This window comes from Globicephala melas, chromosome 16 (assembly GCF_963455315.2).
Source record: "Globicephala melas chromosome 16, mGloMel1.2, whole genome shotgun sequence".
In the NCBI taxonomy this organism is placed as follows: Eukaryota; Metazoa; Chordata; class Mammalia; order Artiodactyla; family Delphinidae; genus Globicephala; species Globicephala melas.
In genome coordinates this window covers 9,676,804-9,704,232 of record NC_083329.1, presented here as the reverse complement: position 1 = coordinate 9,704,232, position 27,429 = coordinate 9,676,804, and the positions used below count along the sequence as shown (strand labels likewise).

The window sequence follows — 27,429 nt, the reverse complement described above, 5'->3', positions numbered from 1 at the left end:
CCGCAGGGGACTTGTGCAAAAAATTCTAGAGAACTAAGGCCTAAGGAGTAAAAGATATGGTGAAATGCATACACACAACCTCTCTCTCTCCTGGCACACGCTTGCCTTGAGGGAGGTCCAGCACCCAAGTCGTTTCACTCCCTTATTTTTACTGGCAGCAGAGAGCAGGAGGTGGAAAGGAATAACAGCGGACTTCGGGGCCTCCTGAGCAGAGCCAGCACTCTGGTTCTGGTTTGCACCAAAGAGAACAGAACCCCAGGCGACAGAGGCCAGCCCCCAAACCTCCGGACGTGGCTTGCAGAACTCAGGCTCGCCACTACCTGTGAGTCTCAGGGGTATGTCCCCTCTTCGATGGGAGCAGGGCAGCAGAACCCATCCCAAACCAAGATGGAAGGCCAAAGAAACCAAACTAAAATCCTGGCCAGCTCTCGTGGCAGATGCCAGCTGCCTCAGGAACCGGCCAAGACAAACACCCAGGGCTTTCCAAGCAGCTCTAAAAGCCACGTGCACCCAGCACCCGGTTCCCGTGCCCACCTGAAGGTGTGTAAACTCGACCCACCACCTGCACAGATGATGCTTTCCCGACTCCCGTCCCCTGTTCCCAGAGGTGGGCTTCTTCAGGAAGGAACACTGTCAGAAATATTAGTTTAGCTGCAGGCCCTAAGGGGCAAGAATGCTAGAAACTTCTGGTGGGTAGAACGGACTCATGTTTTTTTTCTTTCCCCACGGTAAGCTGCAAACTCTTATGAAAGGGTGGATTTGATCCTACTCTCTCTCCCTGCTGTCCTCAGGAAAGGAAAAGTCAAGGAGAGCCAGCGAAGCCCGGAACCTGCCATGAATGGTGCAGAGTCAGAAGGATGCGGAAAGAAATTGTTGCTTGGGACTTAGCCCTTCCAGAGGGTTACATTTTAAGAACCACCACGCCTGAGTGTTCTGCTTTGGCTTCAGAAACCAGGAGAAACTCTGGCTGTGTATTCTTTTCAGAGGTTCTCAAGCACTCCTGAAATGGCTTGGTTTAACCCCAATTCACTTATTCATTCATTCATTGTTCGCTGAGTATGTTCTCTGTGTGTAGAAGTGGTCCAGGTGTAGTGGGAGTCCAAACCCAACATCAGGCTCAGTGCCCCATCAATAGAAGACACCCAATAAATGTCTGCTGAGCAAATGAATGAATGAAAGAATGAATGAACCTTTGTCTTCAAGAAATTCAGAATCCAGTTTGGATGGCAAAACATACACATGAAAGGTTAATGGTGTGAAATAAGTAAAATTGCAAAAGGGAGTTTAGGATTAAAAGGTGTGTTGATGATACAAGCTTATAGACAGGAGTGAGGTGGTTGGTTGATGGAAGAAAATCTTAATGGAAGAGTTTGACTTTAAAGAGAGTTGCAGGATCAGAATGTGGGGAAGGGATGAGAGAAGGCAAGTGAGGATGCAAATACGTGTGCACGTTGGGGAAATAATGAGTAGAACAGCCCAGAGGAAAAGTTGTGGAGAACAGTGGGAGGTGGGATCAGGAGGGCAGCCAGGGCAACAGTGTACATCACCCTACAGGTGAGGGGAGACTTGGAAGCTTTGGATTGTGGTACAGACATGAAAAACAGGTTTTAGATATTGCACTCATGTAATATACAGGATGGACGGGAAAGAGAACGAAAGTGGAGGTAGGAAACCAGTTAGTGATGGCAATGAAGTTTCAGCAGGACTCAGACCCCTCTGAGAATCCATGGAGACCTATAAGCCCACCCCCTCACCTCAAAAGAATCTCTGCACATACGAAACTGTGCATATAATCTCATGGGGTGATTTGCAACTCTAAACCCCATTCATGGACTTTCCAGGGTCCAGGGACTCCAGGTTAAGTATCCTTCTGTTAGGGGAACTAGCCGTTCCTGAATGCCTGTGTGAGCCAAGCTGGATTCTTCTTAGGGGGTTTTGAGAATGATTTGACGTGAGGGTTAAGAGAGGAGGAGCAAAGCTTGAGCTCTGAGGATTAAGCAAGGGCAGCTCAGAGAACAGCCCACAGCCGCAGCGGCCCTGGCCCGAACCATCAGTACCCGCTAGCCAGGGTGTGGCACAAACTGAAACATCACGGCTTGCAACTAACCACACTGAGGGACCGGCTGTGCGTGTCACCTGCAGCACGGAACTGCGTGGGCACTTTCTGGGGGGCGCTAAGAGCATGTTCTTTTAGTAAACAGGAAGACATGATGAGAGTTTTGCAATTCAAAAGGTAAAACTATTGAACTCATTTTTTCTTTATGTCATTAAATCAATACCACTCTAGGTAAATGCTTTCTCTCAAATGTGATCCATACATTTGGGACGGGGGGTGATTTGTTTTTCTGAAGAGACAAAAAACCTATATGGACCTTTGGTCATTGTTTAATGTGTCCCCATGTTATTGATGGCACTGGGGGACATGTGTGGTATGTTTTATGCCCAGACATTAATTAGTGAATAAGAATTCATTCTAAAAAGAAGAGGGAAAGAATTTAAAGTTACATGGTTTATAAGTAAGCCCACAAAAATGTGATAGAAGAAGACCAATAAACTAGAATTACACACACACACACACACACACACACACACACACACACACCAAGATCAAATGGATTGAGCACTGACTTTTTTCTTTTTAAGATTTTTTTGATGTGGACCATTTTAAAAGTCTTTATTGAATTTGTTACATTATTGCCTCTGTTTTATGCTTTGGTTTTTCGGCCGCAAGGCATGTGGGATCTTGGCTCCCTGACCAGGGATCGAACCCGCAACCCCTGCATTGGAAGGCAAAGTCTTAACCACTGGACCACCAGGGAAAGTCCCTGGGCACTGACTTTTTAATTTCATTTTCCCTTTTTCTTCTGTTTCAGAGGCTTGGGGCACATCATCTCATAAAGAAAGAAAAACTCCTACAGAGTTTCAGTCCATCAGCAAGAATCTAGTTCAGTTTCAACTACCACGAAAACCTGCGGGGTCTCACCCCACCTGAACGGCTAAGGAAGGAACGAGTTGTTATGAACACACCTGGGAGTCATAGCAAAGGAGTAACAAGAGAAGCTCAGGGCCTCCAAACCTTGACAAGAGGAGGCCATCACCACCTTTCCATCACATCACAGGGAATCTGCACAACACTTCAAGGAGATCTAAAGACAATTTTTAAGAGAAAGTCCCCTTGATAGAGTAAGCACAAAATGCGACCTAACAGCGGGTTCCATGGCAGACCCAGCTGTTTTTTACACAAATTATTCAGCCAGGAAAGCATTGTATAGGAGAAAGCATAGGAGGCCTTTGAAGTTCGCTGTTTCTTTGGGCGGCTTAGACTTTTCTGGGTGACCGATTTTTGCATATCCATCTTCTGGTTCTAACTCGGCCTCCATCAAGCCAGCGACTCAGGATCTACCTTGCTGCTCATTAACTAGGAGGAATGCATACAGGGCTTTGAGGTGCTTTCAAGAACTTTGCCATTGTAACAGAGCTGATTTATGGTCCTGCTTTTACAGCTCCAACTTGGTTCAATTTGCCCAAAGAAGCAGAGGTCGCTCCCTGTACAATGCACCAATTACTCATGGATCCCAAGTGAGGCACAAAGGATGGGAAAACCCGGCCACCGCAAAGGCTGCTTCCTTCCCTCCCACCTCGAGAGTCTCGGATAAAACACGGACAGCAAGCTGGGGTTCTGTAGAGCCTGTCACCCCAGGAGAGTCTTTTCTCTTCATGCATATCTTTACCTGGGCTGTGGACAGTCTATGCAAACACAGTGCCTCCACGTGGGTGCATTGCTAAAGGAGTTTATGGAGACGCCATGGGTGATAATGTAGAAATCCACACTCTAAGGCAATTGAGTGATACAATCAACAGGTAGAGAGGACTTTAGTTATTACTAATTCTTCAAGAAAATAATGAAATAATCTTCTCACCAACAGGAGAAAGTCACTTTACACTTATTAATATTTTCTTCTCATACTGCCTCATACCCAATCCCTCATCTGTTAAATTTCCTAACTAATATTTTCAAAGGGAGAAGTAAACATGACTTGCTTCTGAGAAGGGGGAGAAGCAAGCCTTCTCATTATCTGTATAGGTTTCCTCTGGGTAAAATGAAAAGCAAGCATAGAAATCAAGCGAGAAGGGCTTCCCTGGTGGCGCAGTGGTTGAGACTCTGCCTGCCAATGCAGGGGACACGGGTTCGAGCCCTGGTCTGGGAAGATCCCACATGCCGTGGAGCAACCGGGCCCGTGAGCCACAATTACTGAGCCTGCGCGTCTGGAGCCTGTGCTCCGCAGAGAACAAGAGAGGCCGCGATAGTGAGAGGCCCGCGCACCGCGATGAAGACTGGCCCCCCGCTTGCCACAACTAGAGAAAGCCCTCGCACAGAAATGAAGACCCAACACGGCCATAAATAAATTTAAAAGTAAATTTCAGAAAAAAGAAATCAAGTGAGAAGCAAGTCTGAAAGACCTCCTGTAACTATGTGGCAGAGGGAGGGGTTGTCTGGGGTTGCAGGGGCAGCGTCTACGCTAGACCCACCTTGCTTCCCACCACAGCTCGTGCTACTTATTCCGTAACTGAAACGGCTTTGGGATCCTTCAGAGGCATCTTAAGGAGGCTCGCTTACTCCAACCAAGGGCACTGGGGAGACAAAGGCCCGGTGCTGCTGCTGCTACTTCTTCTTAAAATCTAGATTTAAAAAATTTTCGTATGTGCCACTTCCTAGCTTTATTTATTGACATTATTATAAATGGCCTCCTCGGGGACTTCCCTCGTGGCACAGTGGTTAAGAATCCGCCTGCCAATGCAGGGGACACAGGTTCGAGCCCTGGTCGAGGAAGATCCCACATGCAACGGAGCATCTAAGCCCGTGAGCCACAACTACTGAGCCCACATGCCACAGCTACTGAAGCCCGCGCGACTAGAGCCCGTGCTCTGCAACAAGAGAAGCCACCACAGTGAGAAGCCCGCGCACCGCAATGAAGAGGGGCCCCCGCTCTCCGCAACTAGAGAAAGCCCGCATGCGGCAATGAAGACCCAACACAGCCAAAAAACAAACAAACAAATAAATAAGCGGCCTCCTCCTCCTTTTTTGCTTTTTTATATTTACTTTTAATTTTTTAAATTTGGTGAGTTAAAACAATTTTAAAAGCACAGCATCCATCTCAACCTTGGACCCTGAAGGAGAAGTGATTCCACATGCAGGACCGATTCTGCCATAACCTCCCCTTCCCCCTCCCTTCCGTCCTATGGTGGCAAATCAGGGCCAGCACTGTTTATTACAGCCATTACCTCCAGGTATGAAAATCTTGAACAACTGCCTTTGTAGGCAATTCTGAGAACTGCCTGAGCTTGCCATGTGTTGAAGGGGAAGCCAAGGGGCTGCCAGCGCCCTCCTGGAGGGCATTAAAGCTCAGAGGTCAGCACAGAGAAGGCTTTGCTTGGAGTGCAGACCCCAGTTCACTTACGTTACAGCATATGCTGCAGACCCCTTACTATTTTAGACTTTTAAAATAAATAGCCCTGAGGGGAACGCTGGCTTTACATCAACACACAAAAATTTAAACTCCCATGAATGCAGCTATTAACAAGCAGTCCCTTTAGGGTAGGAAGGGCTCCTACCAGCAGAGACCTTGGCTATGACTTGAGCTCATATGCTACCAGAACAGTCCGCTGTGTGGGTCTGAGAGTGTATGTTTTTAAAGGCAAAAATAGTACCTCACAACATAGTATTTTTCACTTCTCTCTCTCATTCAAAAAAAACAATTATTTCCAGAGCCTATCATCTTAAATAAGGGAGCTATGGAGGGAAAGTTCCAAATGAAAAAGCATATGGCCACCCACTTTGGGTGGGTGGGGGCAATCCCAGACCATTGCATTGAACGCAGGGTTTGACTAAGGAGCCACGGGCTCTAAAAGCGGATTGCAAAAAGCCAGTTAGGGAAGCAGCTCTACACATGTAGCCCACTGCGGAGCGTAGCTGCGGTGCTCATCAAACGAAACAATCACTCAGAGAGGAGTTCAGGTGTACAAGCAGTTAATCAGGCTGAGAGGGGCGGGGTTAGCAACATCAATAGTCTGCATGTCAGAAAGGGCACAGGACATCAGGCTCCGGATGCGCAGGCTCAGTGGCCATGGCTCACAGGCCCAGCCGCTCCGCGGCATGTGGGATCCTCCCGGACCGGGGCACGAACCCATGTTCCCTGCATCGGCAGGTGGACTCTCAACCACTGCGCCACCAGGGAAGCCCCACAGGACATTTTTAAAGAAGCCTGGGGGCTTCCCTGGTGGCTCAGTGGTTAACAATCCGCCTGCCAATGCAGGGGACACGGGTTCGAGCCCTGGTCGGGGAAGATCCCACGTGTCGCGGAGCAACTAAGCCCGCGTGCGCCACAACTACTGAAGCCTGAGCGCCTAGAGCCCATGCTCTGCAACAAGAGAAGCCACCGCAGTGAGAAGCACGTGCACCGCAATGAAGAGCAGCCCCCGCTCGCCGCAGCTAGAGAAAGCCCACGTGCAGCAATGAAGACCCAACGCAGCCCAAAATAAATTAAATTAATTAATTAAAAAAAAAAGAAGTCTGCACGGTGGAGAGACATTCTTCCTCAGCTACATTATCCTACAACACTCCCCCACTTTCAACTTTTTTAAAAAAATTTCCTGAGCAGCAAATAGGAAATTTCTCTGTAATAACTTTGATTCATTTGCCTTTTGTGGAAAATACTGTTTTTCTACAAGAGACTGAGCTCTTGTACCATGTCACTCATATTGCTATCTCCTCCCACCCCACCCCACAGCTTTTAGGAAATCAGTAAGACACATTTGGCTGGGGGAGCCATATCTACTCTACTATCAAAAGTCCTAGGTCTAGACCAACCTATGAAGTCACAGGCCCTGAACTGGGTGTGAAACACGGCTCAGCCACCAGAACATTCAGTACAGAACCTGGATGTGATGAACACATTGCCACCAGGAAGGAGATGGAATCCCCACCAACCCCCTTTTTCTTCTCTAACACCCACCAGGACAGGCAGAAAAACCCAGCCGGTTAAGGCGAGGCTAGGAATATCATGACTTTCATCCTGATTTATGGTTTTTCCTTATGAGCTTGGACAAGTTAATTGACATCTTTGGGTCCTGACTTAACTTCTCTGCAAAACGGAAGCTTTAGAGGTTTCAATCACAGGCTGAAATGATTATAATGCAAATACAACACTTCCTTGTACATCAAGGTCAAACTTAGAAACATGTGAGAATTATTTCCTTGTTCCCCAAACTGCCCAGCTCCTACCTGCCTTCCCTGCCCTCCGTCTTAACAGAAAGCCCCAATCCTGCCTCTGAGGCTCAGAATGGACTTCCTCTTTCCTTCTTTCCCTCTGTCCCCATCCTTTGAAGCTGGGGACATTTCTAAATGTTTTCACTAACTCCTGTACTGGTCTCACTTATGACCACACCAACCCTACCCCTGGCATGGCCATGGCACGACTGTAAGAAACGGCTATCTCTAAGCTAGACTCCTTATCACAAAGGTCCTCTGCCTCAGTTTTCCTCTGTAAGGATGTGTCCAATAATCCCGTTTCTGCATATGTGTGTGTGTGTGTGTGTGTGCACGTGGATTCCTTCAGCCATTTCTACATTGGTTCTGAATTCCATGGAGGATTCTAGGCTCTGACTTATTCTTTAATTTTGTATTACATGTGTCATTTCAGAAGAGGAGAAGTAGTAATGAGAACAACAAAAGGTGGGGATGAGATTGTAATGAAAATGATACCAATTACGGCATATCCAGATCATAGCTCTGAAAAAGTAGCCGAGGACGGGAATTAAGCTGATGAAGCTTTTTTAAGTCTCTTGAGTACAACTCTTTGAAACATACTATCTTTCAAAAACATCATAATGATCTTGCCATCATGACTTCAAACAGTCTTAACGAAACCCAGAGAAAGGCATGCACAGCTTCTCAGTGGTGAAGGGAAGAGATTCCTTTAGAAAATTAACAGAAAAGAAGACAAGTCCTTACTCGTAGCCATCCTGCTGCTACAGTAAATTATTGCATTGTTGAAGGCTTTTATAAAATTAGGTACCTCGGTAGCAAGAAAAAAATGAAACCCTGTCTCATTTATCGGAAGGATCAGTGGCAACTGAAATTACTCTATCCTGGAAGAGGATTAAATTTGAATCTTTCCCAAAAAAATGTCATTGAAATGAAAAGCCCATCTACCATGGTGCTTAGCGCTGGAGCCCAAGCCTGCCCTGGAGATGTGCGTTGCTGATAGGCTCCCTGCTTGCCTGTTCCTGCAAGTCCTAACGAGATGATGTCTCTCTTATCCACCTGCTTGTCTCACATCCAGGCTGGATGACAGCTAATAGCCAGCAGCTCAGAGCAGGGAGCAGCCTAGCTGGTTTGAACTGGTTTAAAAACGACACATGTAGCTCCCTTATCGCACATTTCGATAGGTTCACGTCTCCACTTACAGAGACCTGGGGAAAAATATCTTTGGTATAATTTTAAATGCTCAGCTCCCACCTTAAGGAGCATATCAACCATGTCGATCTAATTAAGTTCCAAAGAAAACTTCTATTCCGATCCCCTCCCCCACCCCCCAGACCAACGAGCGTCAGGTAACACTAGCTCTCTGGAATTTGGTTTATTTGCTGGTCTTGTCTGGACTCGAGGAGCTGTGCCTTCTGAAATTCTTTGATGGCTGACAGTCCTTCTTGCTCAAAAGAGCCTTTGCTTAAGCATCTACCTTTCACATCCATTGCATGAAGCATGTGTTTGACGATGCGGCTCACAAAACAGCCTGAAGAATGGACCAAGGACTCCTCCTTTAATAAGTTTGTGTCTTGTCTCATAAAGCATCCAGGAAGGCTTCTTCTGCTTCTCATTGCTCTACAGGTGAGACAGTGCAGCAGAGAAGACCCAAATCCAGAAACTGTAGCCACCAAAGTACTGGTTCTCTTCTGGGAAAATTAGCTGGAAGAGACCTTAGAGGCAATTCAGGCAGGTCTCTCATTTTGTGAATGAAAAAACAGAGGGGCAGAGAGGTTTTACAAACGCTCGGTCAGGTTGCATCCCTCCCCTGCCTGGACCCTTTGGTGGTTTTCCATCCCTCTCACCACTCATCTTAGCTCACTCCCTCGCCGACCTCAGTCACTACTCTGGGAGAAGGCCAACCAAACCTCATGGAGAGCCCACACGGAGGAAAACTAAGCCCCTGGCCAACAGCCCCAGCTGAACTGCAAGCCAACAGCTAGCAACAGCTGGCCCGCCAAGGGACAGAGCCAGCCGATGCCATGCGGAGCAGAGAGGAGCTGTCCCCACCAGCCCCTGCCCAAGTGGCAGAATCCTGAGCAAACAGATGATGGTTTTTAAGACACTTTCCTTTAGGTCATTTGCTACACAGCAATGAATAACCAACCACTACCTGAAATGAGCTTGTTCAGGTGTCTGTTTTCTTCCCATGACCTGCCTCCCCTCCCCCTGCAATCTTCCCTTAGGACATGAGCTCCATGAATACATCTGGGTTCGTCACGGGATCCCCAGGACTCTGCACAGTGCCTGGCCCCCCAATATGCACTCAGTAGATGTTTGTTGTATGAATGAATAAGTGAATGAATGAATGAATGGAGAGTCATACAAGTTTTGACTGGTTAGTCCTGCTCCTAATCTTCATCCTGCTCTGTTACCCCCAGGCACCACCACTGTGCTATACGTTCTCTTTCATGTATCATTCCCTCTGGTGCTTAGTAGGGATTGAAGTCCTAGATTCTGCCAGATTGGCTCAAGCATATGTCCTTAATTCCTAAGAAAACATGGTCAAGGCTAAACATATCTCTAGCTAATCAATCAGACCTTGATGTCCTACGGATTCTCAGAGAAATCATAACAGATAGTCATTGAGCCAAGCACAGCACTCAGCCCTTTATATGCATCGACTCGTTTAATCCTCTGGGCCAGGGGTCCCCAACTCACAGTCCGTGGCCTGTTAGGAACCGGGCTGCACAGCAGGAGGTGAGCAGCAGGCGAGCAAGCGAAGCTCCATCTGTATTTACAGCCGCTCCCCATGGCTCACATTACCGCCTGAGCTCCGCCTCCTGTCAGATCAGCGGCGGGGTTAGATTCTCATAGGAGCGCGAACCCTGCTGTGAACTGCGCATGCGAGGGATCTAGGTTGCGCGCTACTTATGAGAATCTAACGCCTGATGATCTGAGGTGGAGCTGAGGCAGTGATGCTAGGGGAGCGGCTGCAAATACAGATTATCATTAGCAGAGAGGTTTGACCGCACAGAGACCGTAATAAATCAACTGCTTGCAGACTCATATCAAAACCCTTTCAGGGAGTGGCAAGTAAAAACAAGCTCAGGGGTTCCACTGATTCTTCATTATGGTGAGTTGCATAATTATTTCATTATATATTACAAGGTAATAATAATAGAAATAAAGGCACAATAAATGTAATGCACTTGAATCATCCCGAGACCATCCCCCCAGCCCTGGTCTGTGGAAAAATTGTCTTCCATGGTCCCTGGTGCAAAAATATTGGGGATCTCTGCTCTGGGCAACCTATTAGATGGGTTCTGTTGATTTTACAGACCACGACTAAGTAGAGGAGAGAGTCACTAACTTGTCCCAGGTCACTCGGCTAGGGACTGGCAAAGCTGGGCATTGGGGTGGGGCAGCGTGCCCTGCAGGGAGCAGCAAATGGTCCTTCATCCAGCCTCAGAGACTGAGCGAGCCCTCTGCTGGTTTTACCATCACTGAGCATGGTCACCCGTCTCTCCTGAGTCTTGCTTATTAAGGACTTGAGCCTGGGCTGGAGATGATGCTATCATGGGACTCCTAGAATAGGGACAGTCCTCTCATTAAAAGCTGGGAAGGTAATGGAGCCAATAGTTCGTCTTCTTCTGAAGCCAAAAGTTTGCAGCAGACATCCAGTCCAACTGTTAAGACACGGTTGCCTTTTGGCAGAAGCTGGTGTCTAGGTGGAGGGGGCGATGTCTAGAACCCCATACAGAGACACCCACGAAATTTGAGACAGAGGTTCCGCCCGAATGAAAGTTGCCCAGTTCTCCTCTGCAGGGCATGGCCTGCTAGAGACCACTACACCCTCAGTTCAGTGCCGCCAGGCATCCCACAGGATCTGGGCGCTGCGCTGGCTGAGAACTTTACCCCAATCGTCAGAAACGCAGGATCTAAGAATAGGAGGTAGCTAGAAGGAAGGGGTACTGAGGTGTCCTTGGGGCCTGGATGACTTTATTTCCAAAGCGTATCTGAGAAAGCTGTGGGTCCCATACCCAGGAAGCAAAGACAAATCCTTTTCTTTGTCTTATTTTCTTGTATTCAGGCAGAAAACTCAGCTAAAGGGCACCAGCTAAGAGGCCGGCCCTTCCTCGGAGCCCCATGGCCTTTGGGGCTTAGCATCTTGGAACAGATGCGAAAGAAACAACCATCTGGCCTGGAACAAGCAAGCAGTTTCTGCTTCATAGACTCATCCGTGCCAACTTGGGTGCCTTTTATCTCTCCCCCGGGCCATTGCCCCGGGGCCCACGTTCTCCATCTGCAGCCAGCTTTCTGAGATCGGTCGGAATGACGTGCCTGGACGGAGAATGGGTGTAGGGAGAAATGTCTCCCTCTGATTTCCCTCTGAGGCTTCGGGTCGTAGCAAGATACCAGCGATCAAAGCGAAGGCAGATGCCTTGATATGTCTGAGTCGGAGGAATAGCACGCTGACAGGAATGAGCGCCTGCTGCAGAGGGCAGAGTGCGGGAGAGCAGGCTCTGCAGGCCGGGCAGCTCGCACAAGCCCTGGGACGATGGCCCGTTCACGTGGATTCCTGAGGGGCATGAGAAAAACCTGCATTCTCTGATTGATGTCTGTAAACCACCAGTGGAGTTGGAAAAAAACTGCACCAGACCCAGGTTCTCTTTAAAACGGCTCCGTATCCTTAATTAGTAGTTTAAAGCACAAACAAAAGGAAGCGGTTATTATCCTCATCTACTCCCCGGTGTCAAATTTATAAACACACCCTCCCGACCCATTAACAGGTACTGCCCCGTGCTCTGGGGGAACGTCGAAAATTGTGAATGTTTTGAAATTTTTTAGAGGCTTGAAAAGCGAGAGGAGACTTTTAACCCGAGTTTGTTATTTTTAGCACAGCCGAAAAGGTCAACTCCTGGGCTGCAGAAATCGCCGGAGCCGGGCTGAGGTCCTGGCTGCCCCTGCCCAGCTGGGGGGGCACTAGCACCTTCCTTCACCACTCTAACCTGCAGGCTCCCTTTCTATCAAACGCGGACCATCAGGTGCATTACGTGCAGGGCTTTGCCACAGAGCCTGGGGAGGGATTCAAGTGTTTGCTATTATTATCGGCCCTGCATGCATTAGGTTGAGGGTGACGTGAGGGCTCAGGGCAGAGAACAGCCACATCCACCACCATGGTCCCTCGGGTGTGCTTGAAAGTTCACCTTTGAGGTTGGCATTACTGTGAACTTTCTAGTCAGGAGGAAACCGAGGTTCAGACAGCAAGGAGGGTTGGCCCAAGGCCACAGTACCAGCCAGGGGCTGAGGGGAGCTGTGAAGAATAGATGCCTTTTGGTTTCTAGTCCCCAGGACAGCGTCCCTGTTGGGGCAGATCAGCCGAGGGGGAGTGGAAGGGGAGCCCAGAGGTCAGCCATTTGAAGGACATGTTTCCAGTCCTTAAAGCCATCCCCTCTGAGTAAGTCAAAATGGGTAAATTACTAATATTGTTATTAACATCCAATTTTAATTGAATGTACTCTAGTATGGTTATAATTTATAGATAGGGCTTCCCTGGTGGCGCAGTGGTTGAGCGTCCACCTGCCGATGCAGGGGACACGGGTTCGTGCCTCGGTCTGGGAAGATCCCACATGCCGTGGAGCGGCTAGGCCCGTGAGCCATGGCCACTGAGCCTGCACATCCGGAGCCTGTGCTCCGCAACGGGAAAGGCCACAGCAGTGAGAGGCCCGTGTACCGCAAAAAAAAAAAAAAATTTACAGATAAATTTCAGGAAAGTATTTCCCTTTCCTATGAATGGGTGTCCAGACTACCTTTTGGCCCTTTTTAAAAAAAATAGAACTGATTTTTAGCTAGGCACATGGCTACTCAGAATAGAAACTGTATCTCCCTAATTCCCTTGCAACCAGGTAAACTAACTTCTGGCAAATAGGATGCAAGAGGAAATAGTGTGTTGCTTTCCCCTTCTTCCTGCTTCCTGCTGGTTAGTAGGTGAATGTGACGGCTGGAGCTTGAGCAGCTATTTTAGACCATGAGGTGCAAGCTAAGGTTGGCAGAGAGGTATAACAGAAGGAGCCAAGACAATCTTGGAGCCACCATCTCGGCCTAGACTGCCTGTCCTTGGACCCTAATAGGAAAAGGAAATAAACTCCTTTCTCATATAAGTCTACCTTACTGTGGAATGACATTACTGTGACTCACAGCCAAATCTAATCCTGCCCCATTTTTCTATTTTTCCTGATAGAACCATCTCCAACCACCATGACCCCTTTTCCCCTATGTGACTGGTGATCTCTCTTTCTGACATTGTTTTTTTCCTCTCTCTCACATGCCTTTATTTCAAGATGTCAAACTCCGTAAACAGGATGTAAATGGTAAACCCACCTGGCAGTACTATAATCCTTTACCCTGAGTGCAACCATCACAATTCTCCTTCAGAAATGTTTGTGGTCTTAAAAAGTAGCATTGGAGGACTTCCCTGGTGGCGCAGTGGTTGAGAGTCCGCCTGCTGGTGCAGGGGACACGGGTTCGTGCCCCGGTCCGGGAGGATCCCACATGCCGCGGAGCGGCTGGTCCTGTGAGCCATGGCCGCTGAGCCTGCGCGTCCGGAGCCTGTGCTCCTCAACGGGAGAGGCCACAACAGTGAGGAGCCCGCGTACCGCAAAAAAAAAAAAAAAAAAAATGTAGCATTGGAAATACTTAAAAATGAACAGGCAAAAAGAGTCCATTTACTTTGACTCTTGGGTACAAGAGCTTAAGCCCTCTTAGCTCAAAGGTTTCCATGGTCCCTCCAGAGGAAGGGAATAGAGCAGAGCCTATTAAGAATAATCACTATGTCCCCAGCCAGAAGCAAATCATCTTTGCCAAGAAGTTTAGACACTTTTAATAGATTTAGTGTTTGTGCTTTAAAGACCTCTGATGAGATGAATGAGAAATCTTGAGGTTCATCAGATTTCTTAGAAAAATGTTAAACTTTCTAGTTGTTATAAACCCTGTAGAAAATGTTCACTCATTGCTTGTGCTACCACACAAGCATGAAAGAAGCTTGTGCTACCACACAAGCATGAGAATGAAAGAAGATTGGTGTGTCAGGTCATTTTATAGGTGGGACCAAAACCCTTAGCTTTCTCCCAGTCTCACCCTTCTCTCACCAAAGAACCACATATCCGGATGTACGTGCAAAAGGAATAAAACTATTGGCATTTCCCCTTTGTTTCTGGATTACTGAAAGAATTTCTGCACTTCTGAAACTTCATACAAACCTCAAGGGCATTTTATTTTAGTGAACAATTTTACCCCTCCGTCTCCCCTCGGCGGGGGGGAAAAAAAAACCATACTGACCTCACTGTCTCATTTATAGGGACAGAATACTTGGCCCTCACCCTGAGGTATGCCTAGCATTTTCCTCTAAAGTATTGTCAAGAAGGTGTTTGCCATTTTCCAAAATGCAACCCTGACAGGAATGACCAAAAGACAGTCACCAAAGTAAAGTAAATAAAAAATAAAATTCAGGAGCTTAAAACATTTCAAGTGCCCTGACCATTTATCATGAGCTGACCGTCCCTGGAAGAAACAAGCACATAAATACGTAAATAGCTCCCTGTGCATCACAGTCTCTTCACCACCCTTGAATATCTGTGTGTGTGTGTGTGTGTGTGTGTGTGTGTGTGTGTGTGTGTTTGTGATTTTGTTTTTGTTTTGCTGTTATCAATTTGGACGAGTACTTTAAAAGAAAAAAACTTTCCTGGGAGCTATTACAAGTTCTACCTTGGACTCAAAATTATTTTAGAGTTCAGTCCTTAAGCTGACACTTACTCATCTGGTGACTATGTTTATGTCCCAGAGAGCAGAGTCCTCGGAGCAGCTTGGAGAAAATGACAAGGCTGATAAAAGGGTAAGAAAACAAGACATAGGAAGAAAGGCTTAAGGTCTGTTGTGATTTAGACCAAAGACAGAGTGAAGGAAACCTTCATTGCAACCTGCAGGCTTCTGAAGGCTCCTGAGAAGACAGAGGTCTCGTCCATTCTCCACCTTGGGAGAAGACCTTCACAATAAAGGATTTGGAGTAAGAATGAAAAATTAAGGGAACAACGAAGGCATAATGTCCTGACCCGTGGAATCATTAGTCGAGGGGCAGGCCACCAGAAAGGCAGACCTTGCTCATTCCCTGCCCATCTTTTAAAGAACGTAGGCCACTCCCCCGGGCACAGAGCTGAGGGTCTTGTAAGATCCAAGCTGAGGGTCTTGAAGGGTCTTGTGACATCGGAAAACCAGTTCACCTCCCAGCTCAAGATTTCATGTCTGGCATCTCCTCGGTGGCTTCTTCTTGAGGTGACGTTACAAAGTGTCTGAAAGCGTGGAGGACAGGGGTTGAATGGGCACCCAGCATTACTATGGCCTGTGACGTCCCAATTTTACCCAAGACCAGAGCTTCCTACTGCAAGCTACGTCATGTGGCTCGGTCTACAGCCACTGCCATGGTGATGCAGCCCTTGCCTGAAAGCACTTGTTTTGATGGAAAAGAAATACTGTTTGGTAAACGCAAGCAAAATGCTCTGTTAAGAGGAAAATATTCCATTTACTCCAATATCTTTCTGGAAAATGGTCACTTGGAAAACTTGCCTAAAGACCTGTAAACCGCAGAGATCAGGGCAGTTTTGGGACCTTGTGAATAGCAGCTTCTTTCCCCTTCATTCCAGGTATAAATACAGTTTAGGCTTGAAGGGCAAACCGGGCCGCTAATGCACAGTAACGGTTGATACTATTACGAATACATAAAAGTGAGGAAATTCAAAGTTATGATTCCCATCGCCACAGTAACTCAACCACATCATGTGATCTGTTTGTAACGTGTACTACTGAACGTTGTGTTAACTTTTATGGCCTCTATTACATATGTGTGATGTGAAAAGGTTATAGCGGGAGAGGGAGTCATAATTCTGAATTTTCTGATAGTTATGACTTTAAAGTGAGCTTACAATGGCTACCCTTTCTCATTTGGTTTTCTAGTTCTGGTTGTGTCTGTTTTTCATTGTATCTTGGATTCTCAGAACTCTTCTGGCAGATTCTTCATTTCAATAATTTTTTGATTATTTACTTCTGTTCAAAAAATATTCATTAAGTGGCTATTATGGGAAGAGGCGCTGCAGGAGATGCAGAGGTGACTACCCTTCCTGTTCTCGATTTCTCCATCCGGTTGAGGAGTTACTAAACGTACAAAATAATCACAGCAAGTGGCAGGGCCATGACAGACGCACAAAGGTGAGCTAGTATTTCCCGAGAGGGCTTTAGAATTCATGAAGGGTGAGAAAGGGGAGGGAATGAAAATGCATTAACCCCTAGTACACAGCAATGTGCTAAGCAGTTTACGGACAGGATATTTTATTCCTCGCATTTTATAAAAAACACATTATCCCATTTTACAGATACATATACTGAAGCCCGCACAGCTAATACTAGCTACTAGGTAGTGGAAGCAAGGTCCGAACTTAAGCTTGAATGACTAAAAATGCATGCTCTTTTCTACCATCCCAAGCTAGGTCTTAAAGAATATGATGTAGGTTTTATTTTTGAAATACTTTTTTTTCATTTATTAAAGCACGATGTATTTGATATTAAAAATTTGGGAAACACAAAAAGTAGAGAGCAGAAAAAAATGTGTGCACGACCCCACTACCCAGAAACTGCCACTTTGAATATTTTAGTGTCTCTTCCTCCAAAACGATTTTCTGAACAAGAGCTTTGTTGGTTTGTTTATCGTTTATCACACAGAATTGTTCTTTTCTATGAACGTGTTCATGACTTTCTTTTTCATTTATCATAAACTGTCCCAGGTGGGAAGAGTGCAGCAGGTGAGTGGGGCGTGAGAGGAGAGGTGTGGGTGGCAGGTAGAGCGAAGGCGGCGCACTGGATGCCAGCAGGCTCCAGAGCTGGACCGAAGCCTCTGAGGGACAGGCAGGTCCCGGCCGGGGAGCTCCCTGAATGCCTTGTTTCGAGGTTGGGACTTTGTTCCATAAGCCACACACGTGCACACTCTCTAGCTAGCATATGGATGGCAGCTAGGAAACATTAAACACACCTGAATGAAAAGATGCTGAGGCTTTGATCAGAGAAGTGACAAGATTGCAATTGTGCAGGGTAGGGTGACCAAAGGCACGTAGGGTTCCTACAGCCTCCACGGGGGAAGGTAAGGGACAGCTGAAGGAAGGTGGTCGGAGGTTAGGTAAAAGGAGGAACGTGGGTGAATGAAACAGGGACATTCCCCAGGGAGCTATAAAACATTGTGATCCCAAACTTCAACAGCAGGAGGCCGGCAAAAGCTTTGGGTTCTAAGGGCTGAAAAAAAAAAAAAAAATTGAACTATCTCCTGTTTGGTTTTTAGATTCTCTTTTGAGACCAATTTCAGATAAGAAAAACCTACATTACCATCCTAAGACAAATTTGCAATATAGTTCATTAATTTTGCATGTTTTTATCACCTCTAATGGACCAGGTAAGTATATACATGACCATATCTTGGCACAGAATTCTCCTTTCTCTCTCCCTAAAGCCAGGGGCAGACGTGGCAGGTCACCCTGACACACTGAGGCTGGACTTCACAAACAGTGGGTGTGAGAGTACAACAAACTGGATATGACCCTGGGAATATGTGGCTGACAAATACCCCCACGGGGCTGCATGAACTTCTGCATGTTCAGATCACCTGGCTTATAATTACTTATTTCCATGTCTCACTTCTCTAGTAGACTGTGAACCCCCTGAGAGCAGAGCCTTTGTATTCCAAGCACCTCGCATGACAGCAGAGTTGGCACTCAGTAAGTAATTCTTGAAAGAAGGCATCAACTGCAAGGAATTGTGTGTGTGTGTGTATAATCATATATATGTATTATGTATACGTATGTGTGTATATATAGATTATCTACAGATGAATGTGTAGATGTGTATGTATGTTCCTGTGTGTATATATTCATCTCTTATGTTGTACTTGCCTTCCAGTCTGCCTGTAGTACCCCCATTCCTGACCAAAAGCAGCTTAAGAAAGCAATCTTGGTTACCTATCAGTGACTTATGCTACTAAACAAGTGTTCTGAAAGAAATTCCCTACATATCAGATTTTTCTACATTGAATCCAATTCTAAACGCCAAAAAAGAGTCTGTTCTTTAATGTATCCTTCACACACATACTTTTGCAACGTGTACTTTGTAGCAATGTAAATCATCGTCCTTAAATTTGTCTGTTTTCAAGTCCAAGTTTGATACATCAGGTCTGCTTACAATTGGGGCATTGCCTACCCGCTTCCACTTCAAACTTCACACATCCTCCAGGGCGGATGGAGCTGCGTTTCCCTTGCTCACTTGTGCGAGTGGGAGTGGCTGGGTGGAAGGTAGCGAAGGATCCATGTGGGGATGTTCCTGAGCCCTCAGCCACTGGGGTTCCCAGGATGCATCATAAAAAATGAGTGTATCAATGGAATGCTACTCAGTCATAAAAAAGAATGAAATAATGCCATTTGCAGCAACATGGATGGACCTAGAGATTATCATACTAAGTGAAGTTAAGTCAGACAAAGACAAATACCATATGATATCACTTATATGTGGAATCTAAAATATGACCCAAATGAAATTATCTACGAAAGAGAAACAGACTCACAGACATAGAGAACAGACTTGTGGTTGCCAAGGGCAGGGCGGGGGATGGATTGGGAGTTTGGGATTAGCAGATGCAAACCATCATATATAGAATGGATAAACAAGGTCCTACTGTATAGCACAGGGAACTATATTCAATATCCTGTAATAAACCATAATGGAAAAGAATAGGAAAAAGAATATATATACGTATAACTGACTCACTTTGCTGTATACCAGAAACTAACACTACGTTGTAAATCAACTATCCTTCAATAAAATAAATTTTAGAAAGAAAAGAATGGGTGTATCATTTTGATCATATTTAGCAGAGAAGTTTTACGACATAATGTAAACAATTCAATATCTGCTCCATTAAGCTTGCCAATAACACATAACATTGAAGAGGGACATTGCTGCAGGGGAAAACGGTGGGCCACTTGCAAGGGAGCTGACGGAGGCACATGCTAAATTTGCTTTAATAGCAGGGTCTTTGCTTAATGATCATGACATTGTTTTATTCTATCCAGAGAGAGAGATTTTGACCTGTGGCCTAGGTTGTCTTTGCTGGGTCATCATACCTACTTCTTCTAACACGTGGCTGTCAACATCTCTAGTAGAATTGGAAAATCGTTTGGGGGGGATGTATAGTTTGCTAGGGCTGTTATAACTGAATGCCACAGATTGGGTGGCTTTAACGACAGCAATTTGTTTTCCCATGGCTCTGGAGGCTGGAAGTCCAAGACCAAAGTGCTTGCAGGTTCGGTTTCCTTGAGGCCCCTCTCCTTGGCTTGCAGATGGCTGTGTCCTCACACGGTCTTCCATTTTCAGCAGGTGCACAGCTGGTGTCTCGTTGTGTGTCCAAATTTCCTCTTCTTATAAGGACACCAGTCAGATTGAACTAGGGCCCTCCCTAATGACCTCATTTTAACTTAATCACCTCTTTAAAGACCCTATTTCCAAATGCAGTCATGTGCTGAGGTGCCAGGGGCTAGGGCTTCAGCATATGGATTTGGGGGGTGGCGGTGGTACACGTTTCAGCCCATAACAAGGGAATACTGTCCACAGTCCTGAACACAGCATCCTATCCAATTTACGTAGAGTTTGAGGACCAGGAGACAGAAACACCTGCCTCCCAGTTCTTTCTTCCCCCCATAATAAACAACTGGCCAGAAAAAAAGGCTTGCTCCTTGCATCGTCCTTACCCCAGGAGCAGGGCTGTGAGCCTGAGGCCTGTCTCCAAGATACAGTGTCCACCCAGGGAGAAAAGCGTCTCCCCTCACCCCATGTAATTAATTCTCCACGCTGAAGCTACTCCCGGGTGTAGATTCCCACTGCCTTCTCCCCGCACCCAGCTCTGGCCCTGGGCAGACACAGTCAAAAGCGGGTTGATGCTGACGGGCGATTATGCAGACCCATGAATTCATAATTCAAAATAAACCCATCAAAACATTCGCTCTTACTTTTAACCCCCTGGTACCCCGAGTGGAAATGTTAAGACGCAACAGCAGAAGAGGTAAATATGGCAGACAAAAGTTTTCCCACAGCCTTTAGCCCCTTAAACATTCTAATCCCATTGAGGATATTTATGCCTGGCCAAACAGGGCCACTGGGGGCTGGGCTCCTGCGGTCGCCCCCTCGCAGCGCCCGCCAGCCTTTGTCGAGACCAGCTGCCTGTTGCTATGGCGATTTGGTTGCGGAAGGGCAACACAGGGCACCCAACCCAAGTGCTTTTATAACCAAACCACATGCTTATTAAAAGAAAGGAGAAAGTTTCCATTAAAATATCTGGGCTGATTACATTTGGAAACTTAATAACATGTGTTGACTCAAATAACTCCCATTGAACTGAACCCCAGCAGGACTTAAGAGTTCACCAGGGGAGCAGATATCGCTGATGAAACTTGGCATCTTAACCCTGTTTAACATTTTAATTAAGAAGGGAAAATTCGGTGTCATTTGCTTTTCTGTGGTCTCCAGGAGCGGCAGGGGACACGCTTGAGAATTCCTCCAAGAGTATGTGGAAAGAAATACATTAGCTAATTAGGGATGATGCAAAACATCTACATACAGGATATATGTGGCTCTTCTTTGTTTCGCTGGCCACCGTTTCGACTGCCCTTCTTTCTCCAGATGGATTTCCTAGTGTACCTTCTTCTTTTTTTTTAATACCGTTAATTAAGAGTTAAATGGCTGCTTGAGTCTTTTACTTTACACAGCTAGAGAAAAGCAAGGACAGGGGCATGAAGCTACAGCCCTTCTCTTGGGAAATGCCCAGAATTTAGTAACTTTAGAAAACTCTTCCCCAAGCGCTCATTTCATAGCCATCAAAACCCATCATTTTTATTAGCATTTCCTTTTTCTAGCCAGGCAGGCACCCTGGGGAAACTTCCTTATGATGGCCCAGTTAAGTAGAAAATATTATCTTCCCTGTTTGCAAATAAGCTTGTGAAAGAGAGTTTAAAACAGCGGCCAGGCGGAGGGTCGGGCTCAGGGGCAGCGGTCACACACCCAGCCCCGCTACTGATTTGTCCCAGTACTGGGGGAAAACCTAACTGAAATAAGAAAGAGTAGAAAAATCAGTTTCACCAGAGGATGTGTGGAGATTTTCAGTATACTTCCAAACTCAACAAGTAGCCAGCAGAGACTTTGTTTATTTTGTTTTGTTTTACTTTGCTCTGAAACACTGAGTCGATCCCCATCCTGAGTTTTTTGTTAATTTTAAGCCAGACCTTCCTTTTGACGTCCCTTAATCTACAGTCCAGTCTGGTGCAGCCCAGAATTTACTTCCTGGGAACCCTCCTTGCCCTGCTTGGCCTGTGGTTTCCTGCGGGCCCCCGGGGAAAGCAATACCCCAGGACCCCCTCCATTCCGGGGCCCACAAGGGATGGAGAACAACTGAACTATGTGTTAATTGCGTTAAGGCGCTTTCTCTAATGAAATAGTGGCTTTCTCCCTAGCAACGGTGATTAAAAGATGCAGAACGGCGGGTCCTCCAGGGCCTGTCTGTCTGGGAAGTGACTGCCACTTCACAGAAGAATTCAGTCCAGATAGAAGTTTATTGTGCACATTTCACCGAAGCTCATCACTCAGGTCACTCCTCAAAGCCGCTTTCTCTCCCCCTGAGCGCTGATTTGGGGGAGGGAGCCTCGGGATATCTGCCCCCTGGTTAGGGGGTGGTAGATGGGAGCTGTTTGGAGCTGGGGTGGGGGGAGAGAGAGATGAGATGGGGGAGGAAAGAAAACCAAAGCTTGCAGCTTGAATGTAAGTCTGCTCTAAAGAAGCCCCATGCTTCATTAAGCACCTTTAAAAATGCTCACTGAGATGCCCAGAGGAGGTAAGGTAAATTCCCTTTCCATTTTTGTGTATCTTTCTAAAGCACACAGCATCCCTATTTTATACACTGTAGGACAAGTGATTTTAGAAGTTGAAGGGAGGAGAGGGAAATAACGTTATCTGAACTGAAACATGCAGAACAGGATGAGATAAGAGTCCAGATAGACTGCAGGACCTCGGACGGATGGGTGGGGGGCATCTGTTAGTCTGTGCTTCTCTACCTTCCTTCTTTCATGCCCATGTTCCTGGTCTCCTCTCCTCCTATTAGGCGAACCAAAAATACAGACTGAGGCTTAGATCTCCCACAAACATGGTGCTGACACACAAACCTTTAACACAGCCCTTCGCCTCTGATGCACATATAAGGAAAGATGATAAAGACTGTGAACTAAAAGGTGCCACGAGCGGGCTTCCCTGGTGGCTCAGTGGTTGAGAGTCCGCCTGCCGATGCAGGGGACACGGGTTCGTGCCCCGGTCCGGGAAGATCCTACATGCCGCGGAGCGGCTGGGCCCGTGAGCCATGGCCGCTGAGCCTGCGCGTCCGGAGCCTGTGCTCCGCAATGGGAGGGGCCGCAACAGTGAGAGGCCCGCGTACCGCAAAAAAAAAAGGTGCCACGAGCCGCTTCCGGTAGGTAAAGATACACTTTGGAATATGAAAAGAAACGAAATACAACTGTGATTGAAAAATCCAGACTCAAGCCTGAAAGCATCCCGAAATATGTTCTCACCTTATAACGGAATCAGATTTAAGTGTGTCCACATTAAGAGCATAGGCTTTGGAGACCCACAACCTGGGTGAGAGTCCTGGCTCTGGCCAGTCGGCTGAGTGACCTCAGCCCAATTACTGAATCCTCAGTTGCTCCATTTGTGAAATGAGATGATAATTAAAGGAGAGCATTATGTACTGGCATGCGGTAAACGCTCAGAAATTATAATAATACATCATCATCACACAGAGTAATGCTCTATTGCGCTTGTATAACACGCTGTGATTCACAAAATGCTTCCACTTACCTTCGCTCTTGTAATCCTCCTAACGACCCCGGGTTATTCTGATAAGCCCTGGTTGCGCCTCGCTGGAGGGAGATCAAAGCTCCTACGCCAGGCACTGCCAGGTCAAGCAGGAAAGGCCAGTTGCTGGGGACAAAACAAACGCAGAGATCCGAACTTCAAACTCTAGCCCTGGGGACCGGGAATGTTCTAGGCTAAGGGACGCAGAGGTGAACGAGAGTGAGACGGTCCTGCCATCCGGGGGCTGACAGTTCAGGGCCACACTGGGGAGGTGGAGGGTGCAGGGGACGGCGGGGCAGAGGGGACTCACCCAGCCCCAGGGAGGCAAGGGACGCTTCCAGGGATGCTTCTTCTATTTTTATTAACGAAATGTAAAAGATAACATACTTAAAGGGCCTTGAAGTGCTTAGATTCCTCTAGGGAATAAAAATGCTATTTATGCTGGCATAAAGTATAATTATTTACACTTTCAAAAGGGTTTGAAGAAAATTGGATGAAGGCCACAGATCTAAATATTTATAATGCCAAGAAATCTGTGTACGACTGTGATTTGTTTTCTACTTAGAAAATAACTCATTTTAAAAATTATTATGCTAGTAATACTATTACTCAAACTTGCTAATCCTAAGGGAAAACTCCAAATTCTAAACAAAAGCTATGTTACAAATTACTTTGGGCAAAGAACCTTCTAATTACACTTTTTACACTGGCCCATTATCTGGGTATTTAATACAAATATTCAACATCTTCCAAAAGTATTTACCCAAGTAGCTACAGGAGCAGCAGTGACAGATTAATGAAGACCACGGTGGCCTGCAAGGTGGAGCCGCCCTGAGAGCACACAGTCCCCCGGTGCAGTCATGGGCACCCTTTAAGTGGGGTACTTAAATGTGGTCCAAGAACCAGTGGCATAGCTCCACCTGGGAGCTTGCTGGAAATGCCAAATTCCAACATCCCCACCCACTAACCCATGCCTACCGAACCAGAATCTTCATTTTAACAAGATCCCCAGGTGATTCGTATGCACATTAAACTCGGAGAGTTGAGGGTCTACACAGAGTTTGCACATAGCAGAGTGAACAGACACATGGTCACCCAGTTAAAGACTACCTTCCCCAGCCTCTCTTGCAGCTGGGTGCGGCCGTGTGACTAAGTTCCGGCCATTGGTAGAATGGAAGTGATATATACAACTTTCAGGTGCTGACCTTAAAAGGCAGGAGCCTGCTTTCCCCTTCCCTCTCCGCTTTTCTTGGTGGCTGGATGTGAGCATTGTGGCAGGAGATGGAGGAGCCATCTTAGATCACATGTTGAGGACGGCAGAGCAAAGAAGAGGCCTGGCTACCTGACAGTCATGCAACATATCATACCAGCTTTACCTCCAAATCTCTACAACACATCCTTCTTTCTATATCTTTTATGATACAACCTTCTAGTTGCAATCTGTCTCTGTTATTTCTCGTGGTAGACTGCAAGCTTTAGTGGACAGGGACCAAATCTTATTTAGTCTTATACTGTTTACATTGTCTAGTTCTATGTCTTGCCTATAATAGGTACACAAAACTCTCAGTTAAATGAATGAGCAAATGAGCTAATGAATGAAAGAATGATCTATTACCAAGAAGAACTTGCTAACCTCCCACTGGCCAACGATGGTACTCCTGGAGCTTCAATGAGGTTAGTAATTGCAAAGCATTAAAACTCATCGGATATGTTCAAATATGTTAAATCTGTTTAAATCCACGAGTTCATAATCTATATACAGATGTGTGTGTGTGTGTGTGTGTGTGTGTATTCTCAGTCACCTTCAGAGAATAAGGAGCAAGTTTATTATCATGAAAACTAGTAAATAAAAGGAAAGATCAGACATTCGTCCTTTATTTCCTGTATGACAGGTACCACAAGGGTAACCCAATAGTAGATGAAGAGAATTTCCTTATAATATAATTATAGCTAATAAATGATAGACTGTCACCATTTTGCAACCCTCCCCCAAATGAATTAATGGGCCCAGACACAGAGCATTAAAAGTTACTAACATCACGTAAGCAGACACAAGACGTTATAAGAACCCGAGTCTGATGAAGCCTTTGGATCTAGCTGCCAGGCTGCAGGAAATAAGGGCACAGAGAGACAGGTTAGGTTGCAACATGCGTGTGCGACTGCAAACAAGTTGTGTTCTTCAACAGATAAATTGTAAGAAAAAGAAACGTGGGAGGGAAATCTATAGATTTCTAAAAAATCTATAGATTTCTAAAAATCTAAAGAAGTAATGGGAGGGAATTCTAAACTACAGTATAGGAAGGCAAGGATGTGATTCCTATAAAAGTCAGAATCGTACTTACTTTTGAGGGAGGAAGGCGTTTGTGAACAGGACAGAGTACACGAAGGGCTTCTAGGGAAACTGGTACAAGTCTATTTCTTGACCTGCCTGGGATTTACAGGGGTGTCTGCCTTATTATAGCTTATTAAATGATTTTTTATATGCATCTGTAAGTGACTGCCCATACATGTGGATCATGCTGAGGTACCATGATTGTCACTCCATGGCGGGACTGCCATTGAAAGGACACCAAATTGGCCATGTCCCCTTGACGGGTTTCAACCCAGAATCAAGAAGAAAGCTTAGGGTCTGATCAGATCTAGTCTAGTCCCATCATTTTACAGATGGGAACACTCAAATTCCGAAAGATGAGCTCAGAACTCTTTCTACTAAATGACACATCAACAACATCCTGATGAGGAGTAACCTTGCACATTCATTAAAAACACATCGGGCTTCCCTGGTGGCGCAGTGGTTGAGAATCTGCCTGCCAATGCAGGGGACACAGGTTTGGGCCCTGGTCTGGGAGGATCCCACATGCTGCAGAGCAACTAGGCCCGTGAGCCACGACTACTGAGCCTGCGCGTCTGGAGCCTGTGCTCTGCAACAAGAGAGGCCGCGATAGTGAGAGGCCCGCGCACCGCGATGAAGAGTGGCCCCGCTTGCCACAACTAGAGAAAGCCCTCGCACAGAAACGAAGACCCAACACAGCCAAAAATAAATAAATAAACAAACATGGGGTTAAAAAAAAACCATATCATAAGCATTCCACCCAGCTCTGAGATCCAGTTTCCCTCTCTGTAATATAAGAGGGTTGAACTAGATGTTCCCTGAATCTGCAGTTCTTTTTAGATCCAACATCCTATGAAACTGTGCCTGCAAACCAGGAGCTCAAACAGAATTAGGTTTAGGCCTAAAAGGAAGACAGACTATGCGGAAGGTGAATAATGTTTAACATGAAAACCTGACAACAGGTGACCAAAGACTCTAGTCATGGCAACGGGCCATTTAAGAAGGATACTTGTAGACCGACTTCATCTAGACTTGACAGTTTCCAAAACCTGCTTTGCAGCCATGGATGAGGCCACTCAAACTTCACAGAGTCATAGTTTTGTTTGCTGAATCCTAAGGGAGAGCCTAATTCTCTGTGTACATGCAATGTCCCAAATAGAAATTGAGCGTCTAAGTCACTCAGGCAAATCCCCACAAAGTGTGCTCTTAATTGAAGAACCATTTCAGTAAGTATGATGTTGGTGATAGTGTTAGTAGTAGTATTCTGAACTACTGTGTGTGTATTGCAGGATAAATTCAATGAGTAATTATGTTGGTATCATTGGGAACTGGGATTTTGCAACAGGGAGAAAAGAGAAGTAGGTACACATTAGATTGATGTGCTTAAGTAAAGTCCCTAGAGTCCTACATTTGAATTGGAAATATCATTATGAAGTCATGATATAGTTTATTTTAAAAAAAGTGTTTTCTAGGTTTGTCCCTTGAAAAGGCCTAAAGTTATCCCCAACCCAGTAGCAATGAATGTTCTTAGTATCCAGTTTGTGTCTAAATACCATTTCCCTCTAAAAAGCTCTAAGACTCCTTAGAGAAGTGGCTGGTTCCAGGAATGGGCAGAAATTTGCAAGATGAGCTTGGAGCAACCTGTCATACCAGAAATCAAAGAAGCTATCAATGACTCCTGGGGTCCTGTCAAAAGACCACAGCAACAAACTTGGAAAGGCTCCCATTTCCCAAAGATAGGACAATTGAGTAATCATTTAAGAATAATAACTACAATGGATTAAACCCACCAACTCTGTTTAAATCCATGAGTTCATACGATATTTTAAAAGAAACTCAATGGTTATCTTTGGAATACACTAGGAAACCAACT

At 46.0% G+C, this 27,429-nt stretch overlaps 1 protein-coding gene across 1 annotated transcript in view; it reads right to left on the bottom strand.

Annotated features, from left to right (window-relative positions):
* Positions 1 to 23,238: 23,238 nt before the first annotated feature.
* ATE1 (arginyltransferase 1) overlaps positions 23,239 to 27,429 on the bottom strand; it is a 175,945-nt gene continuing 171,754 nt past the window's right edge. The window contains exon 13 of the mRNA XM_030839282.2: positions 23,239 to 23,350. Within this exon, the coding sequence (XP_030695142.1) occupies positions 23,310 to 23,350 (41 nt within the window). The 3' untranslated portion in view covers positions 23,239 to 23,309. The remainder of the gene's footprint in view (positions 23,351 to 27,429) is intronic.